The sequence below is a fragment of the Salminus brasiliensis genome, chromosome 12 (genome assembly GCF_030463535.1).
Source record: "Salminus brasiliensis chromosome 12, fSalBra1.hap2, whole genome shotgun sequence".
Lineage (NCBI taxonomy): Eukaryota > Metazoa > Chordata > Actinopteri > Characiformes > Bryconidae > Salminus > Salminus brasiliensis.
This window is the reverse complement of record NC_132889.1, coordinates 35,270,975-35,295,922: the sequence shown is the minus strand read 5'-3', so window position 1 is coordinate 35,295,922 and position 24,948 is coordinate 35,270,975. Positions and strand designations below refer to the sequence as shown.

The 24,948-nt window shown below is 45.8% G+C and overlaps 1 protein-coding gene across 8 annotated transcripts in view; it reads right to left on the bottom strand.

The window, feature by feature from the left end:
• kcnc3a (potassium voltage-gated channel, Shaw-related subfamily, member 3a) overlaps positions 1-24,948 on the bottom strand; it is a 122,627-nt gene that overhangs the window by 41,889 nt on the left and 55,790 nt on the right. For all 8 annotated transcript variants that reach the window (XR_011980682.1, XR_011980681.1, XM_072693326.1 and 5 more), the window contains exon 3: positions 4,562-5,555. Coding sequence is in view for 6 of the 8 variants with exons in the window: in XM_072693326.1 (XP_072549427.1) it covers positions 4,562-5,555 (994 nt within the window). In the remaining 2 variants the exon portion in view is untranslated. The remainder of the gene's footprint in view (positions 1-4,561; positions 5,556-24,948) is intronic.

Sequence of the window (24,948 nt, the reverse complement as noted above, 5' to 3'; positions counted from 1 at the left end):
TGACCTAACGTACTGCACAATAACTTACAGAGATAAGCCAGAGGCAAGGCCTGCTAAAGGCACGGAGAGATGGAAGTGTGGGAAGAACAGAAAGAGAGAGGCTCGAGCGAGCGAGCAAGGGAGAGAGAGAGAGAGGTAGACAGAGAGAATAATGGGATGTATTACACAACTGGAATCATTTCAACCATTAATCTTTATCTGTGAAGAGAGCATGCTGCCCCACTTTGGTTAAAAAAAATCAGTATATATTACCACAATATTCTCAAATATATATATATATAAAAGAAGTATTAGTAATATTTTAGACACAGTAGTGAGTGTACACACACACATCATGGACAGTGAGCAGCCATTAATGCTCTATCTATTAAAGTACATCTATTAGATGGTGGTAGATACACCATATGTCCAAATGTTTGTGGACACCCCTTCTAATGAATGCATTCAGCTACTTTAAGTTGCACCCATTGCTGACATGCAATGCAAATGCTTGTCTAGTCCTTGCTGAGAAGACAGCGAGCAGCCAGCAGCCATTGCTGCAGCACCCAGAGAGCAGAGAGGGCTAATGGCCTTGCTCACGGGCCCAACCTGGGCATCAAACCCAATAGCCTGGTGCTCCAACTGCTTAGCCAGCACTGCCTACACAGTACTAGGTACTAGGTCACAAGCTTTTACACTCACTTGGTAAAAATACAGCGCATCCAACAAGAACAAAGGACTTAAACATCTTATTATACAGCAATATAGCGCTGATATGACCAAATGTATGTGGACACCCCTTCTAATGAATGCATTCAGCTACTTTAGGGTGCACTCATGGCTTGTCATACACACATGGCTTGTCTAGTCCCTGTTGAGAAGGATTGCCAGTAGAACAGGAGCTCCCTCCTATTGTATTGGCACCATGTCTAATGCCAGGCGTGGGCTGGAGGGGTATAAAGCCCCCCAGCCACTCTTGATGTTGGAAGAAACAAGAAACGAGCAGGTGTCCCAATACTTTTGTCCATATAGTGTATCATATTGCTTTAGAAATCAAGCATTGTGTTGGATAATGCAGTATTGCGAGCCTGTAGCAATTCTCACACCTGCCCCCCCCCCCCCCCCCCCCCCCACATACACACATATGAGGTAGTGGAGAGCAGACAGGTGATGATGAACGCTTGTACAAGATTGAGTATCACTACTAAAGGCGGAGGCCACAACATAGGCTTCATCTCGGCACTGAAAACACACTGCCAACACACACACACACACACACTAAAAAAACACACTAAAGAATCCAATTAAAGGCTGCGACATAGAAAGAAATTTTCATAGAAATATGATGAAATTCCAGGAGGAATGACACCAGCAGTGTGTAGGCTGGAAAAGCCTCTTTTAACTTGGCATCTCGATGCTGTGACAGGTCACATGACCAGCACTGCGGACAGCACCAAGCGTGTCGAGCTGACAGGCAAAACTTTAAAAAAGCAGCTTCCTCACATAAACCCGGCACGAACGTGCACCTACACCCCCTGGACTGTAGCTGCACTAATCCTCACACTGTCTCTTAGACACACACTGCTTGGACGATGACATGGATAGAAAAAAAAATCTGATCCCTTCATTAGGGACGTCCCGATCTGATGTAGATCCAGGAATATTTTCATGGCTTAAATATTGAATATTTTAATCCAAATCCAGATCCGTGTCTTTGTTGTTTTGACCACGGTGTTTACAGCGCCATCTGGTGTCCTCAAGGCACCATTAACCGATATTCTAGCCCAGCCGGCTGCAGCAGCAGCAGTGTGGACGTTCTCAGAAGGTAAATAAAGGAGTTGAGGTTCTGCAGTGTGGAGCTATTTTACAGTGGAACCTGAAAACAGACCATAATATCTGACCCTTTATAAACCTCTCACTGAAACGCTCCGTTTTACCAGCGGGAGAACCGGAGAACCGCTCGCTCGCCTTTCTCTGTTTCTGTTTGATGTCAGTTCCTCACTGCGTTCAAAGGCAGATCTCCTTAACTCTGAGCACCAAGACTCACTGTTTATTGTTTTGGGGTGTCTGAACTGTAAAGTGGAATTTGAGAACGATTTTGAGGTCACTACAATCTCCCACAATGCACTGGAAATTTCTACCGAACCGTGTAGTTCCCTACATGAACTGAATGTGGACCAGGATGCATTGCAACAGAGTGGAACGAATATAAACAAGTGATAGTTATGAGCCACTGGATGCCGTGAAATCCAGATGCTTTCCCATGCAGTTGGTTAACAGTAGGTTTAGGTTGCTCAGCAACACTTTTACTGACTTTCATTCAGAATTTTTTGTGTTTATGCGACCAGCGTTGACGGTTATGTTATTGATGAGGAAGTGTCCGAATTCACCTGTGTTTGTCCATCCCTATGTAGTGCAATACTAATAAGGGAGTAGGGATCTATTTCGGTCACGTCCCAAATCGGATTCATACCAGGAAAAAAGCCTGAAAGCCTGTAAAATTGGAAATAAATTCAGTATAAGGTTTTTTAACGTAGCTGTGGCCACAGCGCTGTGTCCGAATCACACACACACTCCTAATCAGGCACAGATAAGCAGGCTTTGTACCGTTTTTATCCAGATTCGAGTGCAGGATGCTCTGTAGCATCTTACTGAAATGGTAAACCCATTCGATCGTCATTTGTTAGTAGTGTATCCTGCAAATTTCTGCAGACTGGCCCCTTAGCTTAGTTTACACCTTTAAATTCAATGCATCCCTTGTTTGTAAAATATATATTTAAAAACCTGCTTAAAATAGGCAACATATCTGCAGAGAAGAAGGCCATCGAGTCCCTCTCTGACCACTTCCGAGAGTGGTTTGATTGATCCTGATCGCAATTCGATCACAGTGCATCACGGGTCGGTTTATATTTGGCTGTTTAGATGCGGTCAGACTGAATGCGATCCGTACAAATGACTTCCGTATTGGCTGCTCTGTACAGTGCCTCCTTCAAAAGGCAGACATCAGCACCTGAATGCTCCTATACTGTTCCTATAGAACTTAACAGACCATGGACCATTACCACACGTCCACGTTCATTAATGCTGAAGCGTAAACAGCAGCGTTAAACGGCTTCCGGTTGTGCTGTAATCAAGGGCTGAGGCTGCTGCCCTTTCCTAAACACACCCATAATTCACCCAAACTCACTCACCAGAGATTCCCCTCTATCTAGCTCAACTCCAGCTGAAAAGCTCCGCCCATCATGTGTCATTTTTAACGAGGCGACCAATAAAACGAGAGTTTAACTGAAGAGGAGTGAACGCAGGGCTGAACGGCGGGACAGCTTTACTCATGTTTCTGATTAAAATGCTAAACTCGTTGCTAATGCTGCTAATGTTTATTCTACTTATCACACACACATGCAAATACTTCTAAAAAACATTGCTGGTAATTCTGCCAGTGGGCCGGTCATGGAAGTGTCTTTTTCCCCCAACCTTGGCATTATATAGTTTATATCCAGAATTTCCTAAACATGGATAGCTGAAAAAGGCTTTGCTGGTTGACGCTGTAACGTTTACTAACGTTTTATAATGCCGACCATCCCTTTCCAGTATTGGCAATTCTACTTTTCTTTGGCATACTGGGACTTTTTCTTGTGTACCGGGTCTCATATGCTGCAGGTACATCCAAAAAATCACAGAAGTCTCATCTTCACACTGCCACTATTGGTCCACATGTACATCAAAACAAATTCAGAGGCAGAACCAATCAGAATCTCTATTTATGCTGAAGGTGGGACAAGAAAGAGTCAAACTCAGAGGCGGAACCAATCAGAATTTATATTGACGCTGGGAACCAATATATATTGGAACCAATTAGAATCTCTATTTCAGCTAGGGGCTGGATCATAAAGAGTCAAACTCAGACGTGGAACCAATCAGAATCTCTATTTACGCTGAGGATGGGGCAGCAAAAGAAAAATTCAGAGGCAGAACCAATCAGAATCTCTATTTCAGCTGAGGATGGGGTAGCAAAAGAAAAATTCAGAGGCAGAACCAATCAGAATTTATATTTACGCTGAGGGCGGGACAATAAAGAGTCAAACTCAGAGGTGGAGCCTATCAGAATCTCTATTTCAGCTGAGGGCGGGACCATAAAGAGTCAAACTCAGAGATGCAGCCTATTAGAATCTATATTTTTGCTGAGGGTGGGGTAGCAAAGTGAAAATTCAGAGGAAGAAGCAATCAGAATCTTAATATCAGCTGGGGGCGGGACAAGAAAGAGTCAAACTCAGAGGTAGAACCAATGAGAATTTATATTTTACTTGGGGGTTGGACAGCAAACAAAAAATTGAAAGGCAGAGCCTATTAGAATCTCTATTTCAGCTGGGGGTGGGACCATAAATAGTCAAACTCAGAGGTGGAACCAATCAGAACCAATCAGAACCAATCAGAACGTCTATTTCAGCTGGGGGCGGGTTCTCTTATTGCAGAACTCCGGGTTTAAGCAGTTGTTCCTTCATTAGGAAAACTGTGCCTGTGGTAAACAAACCTGCTGCAGCCGAACCTGCACATAAACGCAGAGAAGCATACACACACTCACCCCACACACCTGCTCGGTTGATCTCAATGATCTCTTCCTGCGCTAAGGGGCAGTCTCCTCCCATGCTGCCTGAGCCCACCATGCCGCCAATTACGTTACCCATGATCCTGTGCGGCGAGGCGGTGGCCATGGCCAGGGCGTCAGGCTTGCAGTAGTTGGGCGAGCCGGGCTGCGGCGCCCGCGGGATGTGCTTGTTCTTCTTCTTGGGCAGCTTCTGCTTGGCCATGGCCAGCGAGTAGTACATACCGAAGTTGTTGACGATGACCGGCACGGGCATGGCAATGGTCAGCACACCGGCCAAAGCGCACAGAGCGCCCACTAACATGCCAGACCACGTCTCCGGGTACATATCCCCGTAGCCCAGCGTAGTCATGGTGACCACGGCCCACCAGAAGCCGATGGGGATGTTTTTGAAGGCCGTGTGGGCGCTGGCCGTGGGGTCTTCGGGGTCGGCGCCGATGCGCTCAGCATAGTAGATCATGGTGGCGAAGATGAGGACCCCGAGGGCGAGGAAGATGATGAGCAGCAGGAACTCGTTGGTGCTGGCCCGGAGCGTGTGGCCCAAGACCCGCAGGCCCACGAAATGGCGGGTCAGCTTGAAGATTCGGAGGATCCGAACGAATCGGACCACTCGCAGGAAGCCCAGGACATCCTTGGCCGCCTTGGAGGACAGGCCGCTCAGCGCCACCTCCAGGTAGAAGGGTAGGATGGCCACGAAATCGATGATGTTGAGCGAGCTCTTGAAGAACTCGGCCTTGTCTGGGCAGAAGATGACGCGCGTGAACACCTCAATGGTGAACCATATCACGCACACGCCCTCCACGTAGGTCAGCCAGCTGTCCGTCACCACCTCGAACGACACTTCCTCCCGCGTCACGTTGCCCACCGTCACGTTCTCCGTCTTGTTGTAGATGGTGTTGAAGGCCTCGTGCGTTTCCAAGCAGAACGTGGAGATGGAGATGAGGATGAAGAGCAGGGAGCCGAAAGCCACGTACTGGAGAGAGGAAGAGACAAAGAGAGTGTTTGTGTTAGCATGTTAGCATTGCAGGAGGTTTCCTCCGAATTTAATAACTCAGACGCTTCATAAGATTCACCTCTGCACTCCTTGGAGTTGGAATTTTTTGTCCCACCTTAAAAGGTTCTGAAGTTACATACTGGCAACTGTGCAGAATTTAATGTACGGCAACTTCTGGACCATTTAAGGTGGAATGGACAGTTCAGATAAGACGCTCTTATCCAGAGGGTCGTACAAAAGAGCGTAGTCTCAGACTCAGAAGATCCTTGCCAGACCCTGAATTCAAGCTACTTGTGAGCTGCTGCAACAAAACACAATTCCTCGAGGTTCCTAGAACCTGAACGCAGAGCTTGCTAAGCTATGCAAAACCTACATATCGGTGCTAGATAGCAAGTGATTCAGCCATTCAGACACACGGGGGGGTTCGTTCCACCACCTTCCACCAGGACAGAGAATGCTTTACAAGAATCCAGTAATACAGCAGGAGATCAACAAATCAAGCCAAAGGCGACAGTGGCAAGGAACAACTCCCTCAGGGCCGGAGGAACAAACCTTTGGGAGGAACCAAGACTAACGGGGGGACCCATCCTCCTCTGTTCAGTCTAATTTTTGATAGAACGTCACCCTACCTCCACGTGAGACCGTTCTACTGCTCAGACAAGCTGATATAATCATAATAGAATTCATATAATAATAATAATAGATAACGGTAAGAATAGTGAGAGTAATGATGATGGGGAATGGTGGGAGTAATAATAACAATAACAGAAGCAAATAAAGACCATGTAAGCTTCGACATCGGTGGGTCAAGCTGAGCCATACATGAAAGCTCGAGTGGCTCTTGGTATGGATCAGGTTTTGATAATTGGCATCAGGTAGGGAGGAGGATCCGATCGGGACATCGCTACTTTGTAGGCCAGTGTCAAGAGTTCATATCTGATGCGGGCTGCTGCAGGTGGACAGGTCTGTGTACAGCTATCTGACCATCACAGCATGAGAAGAAGATATTCAGATGTGAGTAGACATGCATTGTTTATTAAATGATCTGGTCATTAAGCTTAATTATGCTTAGTCGTATGACTGCTCCTGCATGGCTGACACACGAGGTTTCTTGCCCTATAGATCTGCCAACCTGTGCACTTTCAGGAGGACCACAGCGGGGAGGAGCACCATTTGAGCTGGGCTTCTTGCATCACTTCACACCAGCTCCTCTGTGCAGTAATGAGGCAATGAATGAGACAGATTATCGCCCTCCAGTGGCTATATCTAAGCATAGCAACCCATTTCTTAACATATTACAGCAGAAAGGGGGTACGGTGAGTGAGCGGTCTACAAAATAACGGATTTGCTAGTGTAGACCACGCCCTGAGATGGAACAGCAGGGATGGTGTCCCCCCCGGATGGTGTCGTGAGTGAGTAGACCAGGTAAAGTTGGGTGCGGCATTTGTTTGGCGTAGGGTTAGACTGAGGAGTGGGGTTATATAAGAGGCTTGAGGCCCAAAATTTAGTTACATCATAGTTCTAACTAGAAATAGGTTCTCTGATGGAACCCTATTTGGTGCTGTGCAGAACCATTTTTAAAGCCATCAACAAGAGCTTTTTCTTGTATTTGAAAAAACAGCTTGGTCAGCTTGGTCAGCTTTGGCCTGTCATGGTTCTGTGCAGAAGCAGAAGCTTTACTAAAGTACTCTTAAAGAAGCCCATTTCTAAGAGTGCAGAGGACTGGACTAAAACACTGAGCAAAAAGACCACAGAGGAATGGACAGAGACGTCAAAGAGAAATGAGCAGAGAGAGACGAAGGCACACAGGAGAGAGACAGAGTCTGAGAGACAGAGAGGGCGAGAGAGATGAGAAGATGACCGCATCAATATTCATAGAGAGTGGACAGAGAATAGCCAAATGAAAACTCAATCACCTTCACTGCCCCTGGACATTAGGGCTGGTCATGCAGCACAGATTAAGTGCTACTTGTGGACAAAATTACGATGTCAGTGTTACTCGACGTTCGCTTTAGGCGAACAGAACAGAAGACTGGGAGACAACAGCATTAAAGCGATGCATTAGTGTAGATGCATGCCCAGGACCAGCCCAAAACCAGCCCAATAACAGCACAATACCAGCCCTATACCAGCCCTATACCAGCCCAAAAACCATCCCAATACGAGCCCAATACCAGCCCAAAGCCAGCACATTACCAGCCTAATACCAGCCCAAAGCCAGCACATTACCAGCACAATACCAGCCCAAGGCCAGCCCAATACCAGCCCAAAGCCAGCACATTACCAGCCCAATACCATCCCAATACCAGCCCAATACCAGCCCAATACCAGCCCAAAGCCAGCACATTACCAGCCCAATACCAGCCCAAAGCCAGCCCAATACCAGCCCAAAGCCAGCACATTACCAGCCCAATACCAGCCCAAGGCTAGCCCAATACCAGCCCAAAGCCAGCACATTACCAGCCCAATACCATCCCAATACCAGCCCAATACCAGCCCAAAGCCAGCACATTACCAGCCCAATACCAGCCCAAGGCTAGCCCAATACCAGCCCAAAGCCAGCACATTACCAGCCCAATACCAGCCCAAAGCCAGCACATTACCAGCCCAATACCAGCCCAAAGCCAGCACATTACCAGCCCAATACCAGCCCAAAGCCAGCCCAATACCAGCCCAAAGCCAGCACATTACCAGCCCAATACCAGCCCAAAGCCAGCACATTACCAGCCCAATACCAGCCCAAAAAACAGCCCAATACCAACACAATACCAGCCCAAAGAACAGCCCAATACCAGCCCAATACCAGTAATAAAAGGGTATAAAAATCGATGGATTTTGGGCTCTGTTAGATAATATTCAGTACTGATAAGAGAAATGTACCAACATCAGTGAGGTGTCCGGTTATTTATAGGGGAAAACAGATTAAAGGACAGAAATAGGGGCTTCTCAGGGCACTATGGTAAAAGGTGCAATAGTTGCACACCATTATTCTCTTCTCTTTTGCTTCTATCTATAAGGAAATTAACCATAAGCTGAAATGTCATGCGTGTGGCAGGCCTAGCAGAGGACTGACGCACACTATCACATTAAAAAAAGAACATTTTATTCTTATAAAAAGCTTAAAAATCTCATTTAACTGTTCACTGTTTACTGCCTTCAATATGTTAGACATGGGCCTCACCAGGCATGAGCAGAGAGACCCGGAGCACCAGGATCGTAAACTCGTGCTTATTGATATACTGACAAAGGCGGCCTGCTGTGATGTGTTTTGGTCCATTGCAGAGGAAATCTTACACTGAACTTGGCAGCACTGTGCAGACAGGGGGCGCCAGATACCATGGTCGGGTAAAGAGAGTGCCTGTGTGTGTGTGTGTGTGTGTGTGTGTGTGTGTGCATGTGTGTTAATGTGCCATGAAGACCCTGAATGCAGCAGCAGCCCTCCTGCCACTGCAACGAGATGGAGGAGACACCACGTAGAGAGAAAGAGAGGGAAGGAGAAGAAGAAGCAGAAGGAAAAGGAGGAGCAGAGGAAGCAGAGGGAGCAAAGGGAGCAGAGGGAGGATGGATGCGGTGCTGAGAAACAGACACAGCAGTTTTACATTACAGCTCCCTAGAAAAGTACAGTGACGGAGGATGAGAAAAAAGAGAGAGAGAGAGAGAAAGAGAGAGAGAGATTGATAAAGACAGAGAGAGTGTGAGAAGATGTTCTAGTGAGTTATAGAGGAGTGTGTTGTGCGTGGCCTCTATTGTAGAGACAGAGATGTATGTGTGTGTGTGTGTGTGTGTGTGTGTGCTGTGCTGCAGATAGATGTGTATTGATCGGCTGGTGAGAGCGTTCTTCCTTTATCTAAACCTCTCCTCCTATCACCTGCAATCAATACAATCTGTTCATCTCAGCCTGTCCACTAGCTCCAGTGCCCGCCCATACACACACATACACACACACACGCATACGCTTGGTTTTAATACAATGTCAGGATGTGAGGTCACACATACATACATATGCCATATGTATTCTGTTCACTTTGATTATTATAATTACATTAATATAACTTTGGAAACAACACAGCGCATCCAACAAGAACAAAAGACCTGAGCATCTACACTTTGTGTCCAAATGTTTATAGACACCCCTTCTACTGAATGCATTCAGCTACACCCTTTGCTGACACAGATGTGCAAATGCACACACACAGCTTGTCTAGTCCCTGTAGAAAAGTCCAGCAATAGAATAGGACTCTCTGGAGCAGACATAAAATAAACCGAATGGCACCATGCTGCCTAATGCCAGTCGTGGGCTAGAGGGGTATAAAGCCCCCCAGCATTAAGCTGTGAAGCAGTGGAACTACCTGACCTGACTAACCCTCTTGTCGCTGAATGCAATCAAATGCTTACAGCAATGCTTCTCTAAAATATAGTGGAAAGCCTTCTTCCCTGGACAGTAGAGACAGTTACTCCAACACAAGCAGGTAAGCTCTTTTTAATACCCTTGATTTCAAAAGAAGCAATAAATGAACAGGTGTCCAAATACTTCTGTCATTATATAGTGTATGTGAATTTATATGGAACATAATTTAGCATTTAAATTGTTGTTTCCTGTTTTCCTTTAAAATCAGGGTATTTTTTTTTTCAAAAGCTATGAAAACACACACACACACACCTAGCAACACACAAGCAACTGTCTACAGCTGTCGACTGACATTTGACATTTTTACAAGACACATGTTTAGATGTCCTTTTATCTCCCACAGATAATCAAGAGGTCTCGTAGGCCTTCATGTATATGCTAATGTATGCCCCACCTCAGCCCACCCTGCACACACTCACACACACACACACACACACACACACACACAGCGTATTGCACTAGTGTGCATTCCTGTCTTTGTGGAGTATTCCTATGTTCTTCTGTATGGGTGTGTGTGTGTGTGTGAATGCTGACCTGACCTCAAACCTTAACCTCTCATACACAAACACACACACACACACACTCACACATACATACACACACATGTGTGTGTTTTCCTATATTACTAAGGACCACTATTTATTTATTTATTTACAAAGCTCCCGACACTAGAAGAGTAAGGACTTGTAAGGACATGTATCGGAGGATAGTCAGCCACCGTCTCACGATTGGCGGAAAGCGTCGGGTCCCTAGCTCCACCTTACCAGCTAACAGACAGGACCTGTCCACCCACCCGGACAGAGCACGGCCAACTGTGCCCTCTCTGACTCTGGCTGCTGATGGCAAAGCAGCCTGGCCTGGGATTCAAACTTGCGACCCCCGAGCCTTAATGAACCCTAATCCTAACTGTACCCTAAACCTAACCCTAATCCTAACTGTACCTTAAACCTAACCCTAATCCTAACTGTACCCTAAACCTAACCCTAATCCTAACTGTACCCTAAACCTAACCCTAATCTTAACTGTACCCTAAACCTAACCCTAATCCTAACTGTACCCTAAACCTAACCCTAATCCTAACTGTACCTTAAACCTAACCCTAATCCTAACTCTACCCTAAACCTAACCCTAATCCTAACTGTACCTTAAACCTAACCCTAATCCTAACTGTACCCTAAACCTAACCCTAACCCTAACCCTAACCCTAATCCTAACTGTACCCTAAACCTAACCCTAATTCTAACTCTTGCCAATAGAATAGGACTCTCTGGAGCAGTGAACATGACCCTATTGGCACCATGCTGCCTAGTGGGCTAGAGGGGTCTAAAGCCCCCCAGCACTGAGCTGTGGAGCAGTGGATCTACTGTGTTCTCTGGAATGATGGTGGAGCTCCATCCAGTACTTTTGGGATGAGGTGGGAAGTTGGTGTTATTTGTGCCTTGGGAACCTTTTTCTAATCTCTCACAATGCAAAGGTCCTATAGCCATTTTACTCTTTATCTGTGTGTTTAAGCCAGAAACCACTGAGGAACCTTGAGTGTAATGAGTGTGGATGACCACACACACACACACACACACACACACACATACACACAGTTATTTAAACACTTAAGCATTTGACAGAAGTGCCTAAAAAGTGCCATCTTTAAGGACGTTTCTCAAATAGCAGCAGTCAGGTCAATCGTCCCCTGACGGATGAGGAGCAGTCAAATGAAGGACTGATGCATCCTGGGAGAATTAACCAATTCCCCAACCCGATTAGCATGAACTAATTTGACGAGCCCATCTCATCTCGGCCTGCCCTCAAAATCCTGATGAAGCGCTGTTTGTGTGTCGATCCAGCGCGCCATGGCCGGCGACGTCACGCGTCGCGCACTCTCGCACACTCTCGCACACAAACGCAGCCTGCTCCAGATACACACCAGCTCCTGAAGTCTCCACAATGGGGTGTGAGGCACCCTATATATGTGTGTGTGTGTAGTATTAGGGGTGTAAACATGGATCAGTGCATGGTGGTGCATCGATCCGAGGGTGGAGGACCCACTGCAGTGATTCTGAAATGGATTAAAATGGATTACAACAGTATTCAATAATGTATGCACCAGTGGTGCAGCCAGAATTTCATTTGAGGGGGCTTGGTTACAGGTTTGGAGTGGGCCGGCTACCAGGCATTATGTGCTAGAGGCATTTATACGGGATGACGACACCAACTAGGCCGACTGTACTGTGGTTTAGCCCGCCCATTACCGTGACCCTAGGGAACAGGGGAAAAACGCTGTGTATATTAATTAATTAGTTATGTGTAAAATTACATTATAAGGATGAGAGCCAATCTGTGGCTCTTTTGACCATTTCATTATGTAAAGGCAATGGTTACATGCTAAGCTAAAGGCTTACGGATGACCAGGATTGAGCTTATATAGAATTTCAATGTTATAACTGACACAGAGTAGAAATCCAGGTCAGGGTGCGCTTACTTTTTCACACTTCATGCCTTGATGTTCAAATGGAGCTGATAACATCAACATTTTGGCACCATGCTTTCTAATGCCAGGTGTGGGCTAGAGGGGTATAAATGCCCCCCAGCATTGAGCTGTGAAGCTGTGGGACTACAGTGTTCTCTGGGATGATGGACGGTGCTCTATCTAGTACCCTAAGGAACCTTTTTGTAATTTCTCATAATGCAAAGGTTCTGTGTGATTAAGCCAGAAACCACTGAGGAACCCTGACTGTTAAGAGTGTGGGTGTCTGACCATCGTATTGCTGATCGAGATTCACACCTGTCAGGAGCGCACAGTACGTCTTGTATATGTCTGCTGGACGCGTACCCGCAGCTGGTCAGTTTCGGGGCGACAGTCCTGGCCGCGTAGAGAACACAGAGAATATGAGTGTGTTTAAAGATTTAAAGGATGAGTGAGGACCGGAGAGAGGCTCCTGGAGCACCAGCCTTAACGCTGCCCTTGAGACCGAAAACACACTCTCCTCTGCTCTGAGTGCCTTTAGAGCCGCAGCAGATGCACTAAAGCATTTCAGCACCAGTCACTCCAACAGATACCCTCTAAATCAATACTCCTCCGTGTTTTTAGGAATTCACTTTTGTTGGAGAGTGCCAAACATGTAGTAGCTTGGATGACATCACTGTCCTGCAAAAACCTTGCATCTCAATTTTTACAGATTTTCACCTTTTGACATAATGTGAACTGGGCTGTCGTTCTTTACATTGTGTCCCAATTTTGTGATGGATGGACCAATAGAAACGCTTCAGAATGACTTTGGACCCAAATCTTTTTACATTGACTTCCATTGAAGAAGGTTTTTTCCTTGTCTTGTAAAATTGCCATTTTGGAGATAGAGGGTATTTGTGTGACTGTGACAATATGTAGAGATCTGAGACTGTTCTGAAAAATGAAATGCATGCAATTTAATTCGCTTACCTCCATGTATGAGTTTACTCTTTAGCTCCTTTAGTTTTTTCAGACCTAAACTGATCTCCGGCTATTAGGCCTAAAAACCACTGAGACTCTATACTCTATTCTCTCTATAATTTTGTTTGTCGAATATTTCTCCACTTTCTTGCTCTTTGGTACTGCCCATTAACCCACCTGTTCATAGCGCCCCCTAGCAGTAGCAATTCTCCCGACACTAGGTGGGTCTTGACTTAACACATGTCTCCTCAGACACATGCAAAGCCAGCCACCGCCTCTTTTCGTACTGCAGCCGATGCAGCCGACATGCTCAGAGGAAAGCGCCGAGTCCCCAGCTCCACCAAACCAGTTAGCAGAGGCCTGTGCAGACCAACATTGCTTTAAAAATGATGAGGGGAGAGAGCGCCATCTATCCATCCATCCGGAAAGAGCACGGCCAATTGTGCTCTCTTGCTTTCTGGCTGCTGATGGCAAAGCGGCAGTGATGTCAGTTTTAACTGATGCTATGACCTTGAACCGTCCCGTAAAACAAGTCTGCACCCAGGAATCGTCCCCAAACCTCCAATTCATCCAAAAAATATTGGGTGGAGCACCATACATCATTCCAGAGAACACAGTTCTTCCACTGCTCCACAGCTCCTCAATGCTGGGGGGCTTTATACCCCTCTAGCCCACGCCTGGCATTAGGCAGCATGGTGTCATGGTGGGATCATGCTAATCTGCTTCATAGAATCCTATTCTATTGGCAGTACTTCTCTACAGGGACTGGACAAGCTGCAGGTGTGCATTTGCACATCTCTGTCAGCAATGAGTGTGACTTAAATTAGCTGCATTCATTAAAAGGGGTGTCCGCAAACATTTGGACATACAGTGTATCATCACAGATTGGTATGATGAATGGTCAGTGTGAGTGTCAGGACATTTTTTGTCTGCATTCGCTGTTTGGAAAACCCCAGCCGGAGTGGTCTGCAGGACCGTGTGAACGATGGACGCGAGCGAAGAGCGGACCCCAAAGACCTCCAAGATCAATGCACTGCTGGTCTTCCTAATAAACACGGGTGTTTTGTTGTATCTGTGATAAATACAGAGTGGTGCATTCTGTGCTGAGAGGAACTGTTAGCGTTAGCGTTAGCGCATGTCTCTGGAGCCTTGGCTCAGTACAAAACACACACTGCATCAATCCAGAGCTCACGCAACACTCCCTCCGAACACCACTGCAGCACAATATCAGCACACACACACACACACACATGCACACTCAAGCACGCAATCGCTTTCTCTCGGCTTGTCGGGTGTTTCTGTGGTCTTCTATAGTCTGCTATGGTCATTAAAGGGCACATGCCCTACCATTTTACTTGCACTTGTGATGTTTGTGTGGTTTCTGAAGCACATTATGTATGTATTTCATCCCTTAGAATAGATGGTAGAGATATGCAAATGACCCCCTTATGACTTCATAGGGAATTTGTGAAAAGGCGGAGCTAAACCGGCGAAGACTGGACATCACAAAAAGGGTCAAAACAGCTATTTTGCAATTTTGAGTAAAAAGTAAGCTAGTAAGTATCATGCATAGCAGCTAGATTTTCCCATGAGGATATAATGATCATATTTTCATCATCCGAGGGTGATTTGTACGCCACAATAAGCTAAACACCACCCCCCAACCCCCCTCAGTGCTACCATTTAGCCTCCACAGCCACAGTCTCCGGCAACACTGAGCTCTTTAGGGACACTTTTGGGACAGATAGCGGATCCACTGCACATAATTCAAATGAGCAGTCAAGTCACTGCTGGATAAATGGCCCTATAAATCATTTAGAGTGGGTGTTTATGAATGTCCATATGCTGTGGCCTAAGAACGAAAAGGGGGGTGTACTGTTAAAGATGAAGAAGGGTCTGATCCAGGTTGAGTTAAACTACATTGGAGGATAATTTGGAGGAGTTTGTGATTGAAGAAAATGTGGAGGAATGTATAATTAAGCACAAAGAGAAGGTTTATATCAGGGGTCAGCAGCTTTATCCACTGGTATAAGGGCAAGTTATAGGGCCAGTGTGGTTGCGAGTTGTCATTTCTAGCAGTGGTTATTTTGGAATGTCCCGGGCCAATTTTGGTTGTCCGCCGAGTGAGTTACATCCCTTGGTGTTGAGTATTGGCTGATACCAATCCTGTCTTTGTTTTCAGAGATATTAGGTTTAGATTTAGACATAGATTTAGGTAAGATGGCAATTACTACTGAAGTAAAGCAGCATATGATCATATGGACGGAGCCTGTAAGAACTTTAAGAACTTTGGGCTGGAGTTTGGGTAGCTTCTGCTTTCTTGTGCTAGAAGGCCAGACCCTCCTCTGATAAGTGGAGCTAGGCTCTGATTGGGAGGAGGTGGGGCTTCAGGCATGCTCCTCCTCCCAAAATGCAGTTATTTCATAACTCCACTGAACTGAGCAGGGCTGTTTTTTATGGTTCCATAAAAAAACCTTTACAAAAACCTTTTAAAAACAAATGTGTGAGTCAAGAACCTTTAAATTGGTGAAGAACCATTGCATCGCTTACCAAAAAGCTTCTTTATCGAATCCAATGTGGGTTTTTTTACCATGGCATTGCTTAAAGAATCCTTAGTAGCATCTTTATTTGTAGGAGTGTATGTATATATTGAGACATTCTGGACTGATATATATTTAATATAGATATTCATATATATCCTGAAACCCCTCTTACATCATATTTTCATTGACAGGGGCTTCCAATTAGCTTCGGACCGAAGCTCAAGATAGACCTGGCATTGCTGCATTTTCATCTGCTGATGTTCTTCTACATTATCGCTGTTACACATATAAATAAACACGGAAGCCCAGCATCACTGACATAAAGCACCATGCCTTTGAAGCACCAACAAGTTACTTTAGTGCTAACATCGCCCCCTTGTGGGGAGGGTTCAGCCTGCTAACAATGAAAGAGTGAGTTACATGCAGAGCTTTGCATCTTACGACTAGAGCTGTCACCGAAGCAGATCCCTACTCCCTCACTAGCACTGCGCTACTTCTGGAGGGTCTATTACCCTCATCATCAACATGTATACAAACAACACCAGTAAACAAACATAAACAAGAATGCGATTGGCTGAGCCGTGTTTACATCATCACATTCACACAGACCGAATTTCTGAATTACAGTCAGTGAAGCTCTGTGCTGTTCATGGATGTTGCTGAGCAACCTAAACCTACTGTTAAGCAACTACATGGGAAAATATGTGAAATTCACAGCATCCAGTGACTAGCTTCATTTCGTTTCACTTTCTGTTGTTTAGTAGCAAAGAGACTTGCAATGCATTCTGGTCCACATTCATCTCAAGTAGTGAGCTAAGCTGTTCATTAGAAATGACCAGGGTGATGATGATCATTGTGGGAGATTGAATTCCATGAGGAAAATGGCTGACGAATTTTGTTCTACCATCATCTCCTGTTCCGTCCATCTCCACCTTATTCCACCTCCTTCTGTGGACTCTCTCTATGTTCTAGCCCCGCTCTTGCCCATACACTTCCTCTCCTCCATCAGCCGGGGCTCTCTGCATCTCCTGTCATAACCTTTCCTGCGTTTTTTTTTCTTTCCTTCCTCACTCATGAATAATAGACTGATGTGTAAACACGGCGTGTCCTGCCGACTCACCATTAGCCAAACACGGCCTGACCGCTCAAGCATACAGCAACACAACCGCAACCCTCACAATCACTGCATTTGTTCTGAAGCCTCGTTTTCAGGGCAGAGCCTTTCCCTGCAGAGGAGATGGTGACCATTAACAGCATCCAGATACCTACAAACCTACGATTACAATGTAGTAACATGCAAAAGTCTGGGCACCCCTGGTCAAAATGGTCTCTCTTACTGTGACTAACAAAGCGAGTAAAAGATGACCTGCTTTCCATAAGGCTCTCCGTGCCACTGGCTGCAACACAAGCCCAATGCATGATCCATCCACACGGTGCTTAACAGTTGGAGAGGTGTTCTTATCATGAAATTCCATGTCCAAATGTTTGTGGACACCCCTTCTAATGAATTCATTAAGCTTTCAGCTGCTTGAAGTTGCACATATTGCTAACACAGACAGCTTGTCTAGTCCCTGTAGAGAAGTAGAGAACTGCCAATAGAATAGGACTCTCTGGAGCAGATAAGCATGAACCTATTGGCACCATGCTGCCTAATGCCAGGCATGGGCTAGAGGGGTATAAAGCCTCCCGGCATTGAGCTGTGGAGCAGTGGAAGAACTGGGTTCTCTGGAAAGATGATGGTGGTGCTGCATTCAATACTTTTGGAATGAGTTGGGGACGAGGTAGGGTGGTGATCATCCAACATTCTTACTAAGGATCTTGTCGCTGAATGCAATCAAATCCTCACAGCAATGCTCCTCCGAAATCCAGTAGAAAACCTTCTTCCCTGGACAGTGGTGACAGTTACTCAAACAAAAGCAGGGGAAAGTCTCTAAACTTTTTTTTAAACACCCTTGATTTCAGAAGAAACTATGACTGAGCAGGTGTCCCAATACTTTTGTCCATTTTTCCAAAATGCATCAAGCTTGTTTAGATGATCCTTTGGAAATGAACAACACTGAATTTTGTGGTTGGGATGCAAGAAAGGTTTTCTGCTGATGGTTCTTCCATGGAGGTCATATTTCTGCAGATGTTGCTGCACAGTAGAGCAGCGCACCCCCCCTCCAGAATCTGCTGGCCTTTTGCCGCATGCCAAACAAGCAGTCAAGTGGGCAACTTGCAACCAGTAACCAGTAGTGGGAAAGTTTTACCGCCTCAAGCAAAGCTAAAGATGAGCCTTCAGTGTCGTTAAAATGGCTCTAGATAGTGAGTGCCAGGACGGCAGAGAGAAACAGTGGAGTGCACAGAGTACAGTGAGGTGTGAGTGCAGGGAGAGGAGTAGAGCTCGGGACAGCAGATCAAAACACAGCATTACCATCAATTAGCTCCCATGGAAGAAGCTCCGTACAGACAGCTCTGCAGCTCCACTGACCTAACTGACCCGTTACATGGACACGGGAGAGAGGGAGAGAGAGAGAGAGAGAGAGCAGAGAGAGAGCAGAGAAGAGAACAACAGAGTGAATGCGAGAGGCCTGAGAGTCAAACTGACCGGAAGGGGGGGAGAGAGAGAGAACACTGCCGGTTGGACGTTAAGCGAAAGTCCAGAAGGTCTATGGAGAAAACAGGGAATAGTGATTAGGGACCAGTTCATGGTCCCTATAATTGTGTTCTATACAGTGTCCCAATGTAGCATACGTGTTCTAGATAGTGTTTCAATGTAGGGTATAGTGATTAGGGAACAATTCCTGTTCCCTATAATGGTGTTCTAGATTGTGCTCCAATGTAGCATAACGTATTCTAGTGCTCCAATGTAGAGAATAGTGATTAGGGAACAGTTCGTGTTCCCTTTACTTGTGTTCTATACAGTGTCCCAATGTAGTATGAAGTGTTCTAGTGCTCCAAAATAGGGAATAGTGATTAGGGAACAGTTCATGATCCCTATAATTAGGGGACCCTTATTGTTCCCTATAATAGTGTTCTATACAGTTTCAGTGTGTAATATACGTGTTCTAGATAGTGCTCCAACATAGGGAACAGTGATTAGGGAACAGTTCATGGTCCCTATAATTGTGTTCTATACAGTGTCCCAGTGTAGTATGAAGTGTTCTAGATAGTGCTCCAATGTAGGGTATTGTGATTAGGGAACAATTCCTGTTCCCTATAATGGTGTTCTAGATTGTGCTCCAGTGTAGCATAACGTATTCTAGTGCTCCAATGTAGAGAATAGTGATTAGGGAACAGTTCGTGTTCCCTTTAATTGTGTTCTATATTGTGTTCCAATGTAGTATGTGTTCTAGATAGCACTCCAATATAGGGAATAGTGATTAAGGAACAGTTCTTGTTCCCATAATGGTGTTCTATGCAGTGTCCCAATGTAGCATACGTGTTCTAGATAGTGCTCTAATGTAGGGAATAATGATTAAGGAACAGTTCTTGGTCCGTGTAATAGTGTTCTAACATTCATGTTACCCATAATAACAAGAACATAAATGTCCTATATAGTGTTCCAATGTAGTATACATGTTCTAGATAGTGTTCCAATGTAGAGAATTGTGCTTAGGGGACTGTCTGATATTGTAGGGGAATTATATAATGTAGGGGATTGTATATAGGGGGCAATTTCATAGATAACAGTGCTCTATATAGTGCTCTAATGTAGTAGACATGTTCTAGATTGTTCTACAGTATAAGAAACAGGATTAAGGGGACTGTTTTTGTGTTGTGTAGTGGTATTCTATATTTTGCTCCAATATAGGGAATGATGAGTAGGGGACCGTTCTTGTTCCCTATATAGTGTTCTACACAGTGCTCTAATGTTGTACAAGTGTTCTAGACAGTGTGCCAATGCAAAATATTGTGCTTAGAGGACTGTATTATACTGCACTCCCATGTAGAGAGTACTGTATAGGGGACTAGGTATAGTGCTCTAATGTTGTACAAGTGTTCTAGACAGTGTGCCAATGCAAAATATTGTGCTTAGAGGACTGTATAGGGGACTAGGTATAGTGCTCTAATGGATTTCAAGTGTTCTAGACTGTTCTACAGTGTAGGGAATAGTATATAAGGGATTGTTTCTGTTTCCAAAAATGGTGTTCTAGATAATGCTCGTTCTTACTCCCTATAATAGTGTTCTATTTAGTGTTCTGACCGTAAGAGGACAACAAGTCGAAGTCTCCAGAGAGAGGACGAGCGATAAAGCACCGCAGATCAGATGTTAAACTAAAGTCCAGAAAGTCCAGACAGCAGCACCCATCATCCAGCCACAGGTTCAGCTCCCAGTCGGACAACAGACCCCTTCTCACTTTCAGCACAACATGATGACCACAGATGATGACCTGCTGCTGTGATGAATGGTGTCTCATCTCCGACCCTTTTAATCTCGCCTCTACAGTATGCTTCACGCACACAGGTAGACCCGAGTGCTTTTAATCAGCCGTACGGATAACAGTCTTAGTGTGTCACCTCCAAGACAGACGATTAAACCTGGGACAGCCAATAACTCCAGTCCTTTCCAGCACCCGCGGTGAGGAGCATTGCGTAACGCTACCATAGCTCACTGGATGAATGGCAGCCGTAACTGCATTATACGAAACACTCGGAGGTATTAATAGATCCTGAGGATAATAGTACTAGCATTCAACCTCCCAGCGAGTCGATCAGATCTAGAAGACTTGAGTCTTTTCCAGAACCCTGAGTGAGGAAGATCTTCACTAGACTTTTTTGTTCAAGGCAAAAGCAGTGCTCCTGAGGGGACCATTCATATTTCCTATAATGGTGTTCTAGATAGTGTCCCAATAAACAGAATAGTGATTAGGGGACTGTCCCGTATAGTGTTCCAACATTGGGTATAGTGATAAGGGGACTACATGGGGGACCGTCCCACAGTGTGCTCCAATGTAGGGTATAGTGATTAGGGGACTGTCCCATATTGTGCTCCTATGTAGGGAATAATGATTAGGGGACTGTCCCATATTGTGCTCCAATGTAGGGAATAGTGATTAGGGGACTGTCCCATAGTGTGCTCCAATGTAGGGAATAGTGATTAGGGGACCACATGGGGGACTGTCCTATATTGTGCTCCAATGTAGGGAATAGTGATTAGGGGACTGTCCCAATAGTGTGCTCCAATGTAGGGAATAGTGATTAGGGGACCACATGGGGGACTGTCCCAATAGTGTGCTCCAATGTAGGGAATATTGATTAGGGGACCACATGGGGGACTGTCCTATACTGTGCTCCAATGTAGGGTATAATGATTAGAGGACTGTCCCATAGTGTGCTCCAATGTAGCGAATAGTGATTAGGGGACCACATGGGGGACTGTCCTATATTGTGCTCCATTGTAGGGAATAGTGATTAGGGGACTGTCCCATAGTGTGCTCCAATGTAGCGAATAGTGATTAGGGGACCACATGGGGGACTGTCCCATAGTGTGCTCCAATGTAGGGAATAGTGATTAGGGGACTGTCCCATAGTGTGCTCCAATGTAGGGAATAGTGATTGGGGGACTGTCCCATAGTGTACTCCAATGTAGGGAATAGTGATTAGGGGACCATATGGGGGACTGTCCCATAGTGTGCTCCAATGTAGGGAATAGTGATTGGGGGACTGTCCCATAGTGTGCTCCAATGTAGGGAATAGTGATTAGGGGATCACATGGGGGACTGTCCTATATTGTGCTCCAATGTAGGGTATAATGATTAGGGGACTGTCCCATATTGTGCTCCAATGTAGGGAATAGTGATTGGGGGACTGTCCCATAGTGTGCTCCAATGTAGGGAATAGTGATTGGGGGACTGTCCCATAGTGTGCTCCAATGTAGGGAATATTGATTGGGGGACCACACCTGTTTCCTATAACAGTGTTCTTTAGAGTGCTCCAGTATAGTACAAGTGTTGTAGCTAGTGCTTCAATGTAGGTATTAGTGTTTAGGGGGCTTCTTTTTGTTCCCTATGATAGCACTTACTATACTGCTGCAATGTAGGGAATAGTGATTGGGGGGATCATACCTGTTCCCTACAACAGGGTTCTATAGAGTGCTGCAATAGAGTACAAGTGTTCTAGCTAGTGCTCCAATGTCGGGAATAATGACCAGGGCGCTGTTTCAGTGGTGGTGTGTGTGTAATATGTAATAGTGTGTGTAATTCTCTCTTTTCGCAGCATTACACAGACTGCTACATATGAATGAACCAATTGTGTGAGTGTGTGAGTGTGAGTGTGTAATGGTGTGTGTGCTGCCTTAGGTCACTTATATTTAACGGACTGCAGCACTGATTCTCATTTTCACCCTGGAGTGTGTATTGCGGAAGAACGCTGGCACATCAGAGTGTGTGTGTGTGTGTGTGTGTGTGCTTCTTTCAGACTGCGTGCTCCGGGTGAGGAAAAAGTTTACTGCGCTGCTTTGACTGCAGTGCTGCTCGGCGAGAGAGAGAGAGAGAGTGCGTGTGTACGGGGAGAGGGAGTGAAAGGAGGAGGAGGAGTGCGCAGTGGGTCGGGATGGGAGGAGTGCAGCAGAGTGGATTTGGAGAGGTGTAATGAGTGAGCTGGACTGAGCAGCAGGGACAGTGCCCTCTGTCTGTGAGAGCTGGTAGTGCAGGTAGGTCTCAGAGGAGCAAACAGCAGCACGAAGATGAAACCTGCCCCCTCTCCCCATTCAGAGCTTCCATTACTGCCTGCTGCTGCTGCTGCTGCTCTACACCCGGGAGCTGCTCTATTCATATCACACACCACACACACACACACACACACACACACACACACACACACACACAAACAGAGAGAGACAGAGAATCCCCTGGTCTACAAAACAGCAGTGCATTGCACCATCTGTCTAGTAACTAACTGAGGATCAGTGCTTAGTATCAGGTATTTTGGTATACATGGACATGTATATACACACATATTTGGTAAAGAGAGAGAGAAAATGACGGAGAGAGAGAGAGAGAGAGAGAGAGAGAGAGAGAGAGAAAGAAAGAGAAAGAGAGAGATTCACCTGTTCTACGCCAATGCACTGCACCATCTGACTAGAACAGCATTAATACTCACACTGCATAGTATCTAGACAGCCTTTTCTATTTTACATGTGCACACACACTCTCTCTCTCTCTCACACACACACACACACACACATGCGCAAGATTTCCCTTAATGTACTGAAAATCAGTGCACTGCACCAACTGGCTCATATCTACCAAAGCATCCACTCTCGTATCTATGCAGTCTTTTTAATGTGTCACATCCGTGAGTCTGAATTGAGTCTCAGATCTCTGGGGTTCAAATCTGAAGCAGATCCCAAGTCTCTGGGGTTTTAGTCTAAGTCTAGTCTTGATTCTCTGGGGTGTCGGTTGATTTTATTATTTTTTTTAATTTTCCCAATTCTTTTTTCACCCAAAAATAGGAGAAAGGCCAATTGTGCTCCTTTCGACTGCCGGCTTAGATAGCTGCACCACTTGGGAGCCTGTATGTCAAGTCTGGAGTCTCTGAGGTGCAAGTCAGAGCCCCGTCTCTGGTGTGCCAATCCAGTCTCCAATCTCTGGGGTGTAAGTGTGAGTTGAGTCTCTGCGGTGCAGTCACTGGGGTAAAGTCTGAGTCACTTCTCAAGTCTCTGGGGTGAAGGTCTAAGACGAGTCTCTGGGGTGAGAGTCCGAGCCGAGTCCCGAGTCTCTGGGGTAGGAGTGTGTGTCGGTTCTTGATTCTGGAATGTCAAGTCTAGTCTTGAGTCTCTGGGGTGGGAGTCCAAATCTGTCTAGTCTCAAGTCTGTAGGTTACAGTCCGAATCTAGTCTCACTTCTCTAGGTTGCAAATCCAAGTGGAGTCTCTGGTGTAAGGGTCCACACTGAATCTTGAGTCTCTGAGATGTTAGTCTGAGTCTAGTCTCGAGTCTCTGGGCTGTGAGTCTGAGTCCAGTCTCAAATCTCTGAGGTGTGAGTCTCTGATTCCAGTCTCAAATCTCTGAGGTGTGAGTCTCTGAGTCCAGTCTCCAATCTCTGAGGTGTGAGTCTGAGTCCAGTCTCCAATCTCTGAGGTGTGAGTCTCTGAGTCCAGTCTCCAATCTCTGAGGTGTGAGTCTGAGTCCAGTCTCAAATCTCTGGGCTGTGAGTCTGAGTCCAGTCTCAAATCTCTGAGGTGTGAGTCTGAGTCCAGTCTCAAATCTCTGAGGTGTGAGTCTGAGTCCAGTCTCAAATCTCTGGGCTGTGAGTCTGAGTCCAGTCTCAAATCTCTGAGGTGTGAGTCTGAGTCCAGTCTCCAATCTCTGAGGTGTGAGATTGAGTCCTGTCTCAAATCTCTGGGCTGTGAGTCTGAGTCATGTCTGAAGTCTCTGAAATGTAAGTCAAGCCTGTGTCTGAGTTGAGCCTGGGGTCTTTGAGTCTTTTCCCCTGATCTGATTTTCCTCTCCAAGAAAAAATAAAAGGTCACTTGTGCTTTTGACTCCTGAGTAAGACCGCTGCGCGAACTGGGAGCTCAGAAGTCAAGTCTTTAGACTCTGTGGTGCGACTCTGTGTCACGCCTCTGAATAACTGTTCACAAAAACACTGAAAATCGGGGACACCCAAAGCAGTGCCACGTGAGAACAGACTGAAAACAGAGCCCCGGTCACCCCGTATTTTCTGCTGACACGAGATGGAGTCCGAAGCAGACTGTGAGCAGAACCGCACTGTGTAAGCATGCTAATGGGATGTAGGACACACTGGGCTATTTGCAGTTCGGTCACCTGCGCCGCGAAAGGTCACGTCTGCCACCGCAAAAACACCTGGTCTACAAACGTTTCCCAATGCATGATTACTCAGCTCCAGTCTCAACACCGCTCAGCCCTCGGGGGAATCTCAGAGCAGGCCGCAACTCAGATCACAGCTGTACCGATACTACGATTATCCACAATTATCACACAGTCAAGTAGTGATATATCGTTTCAGGCCCATTCTATAGTCTGCATCATACCGATAGGTTAGAATTTACGGT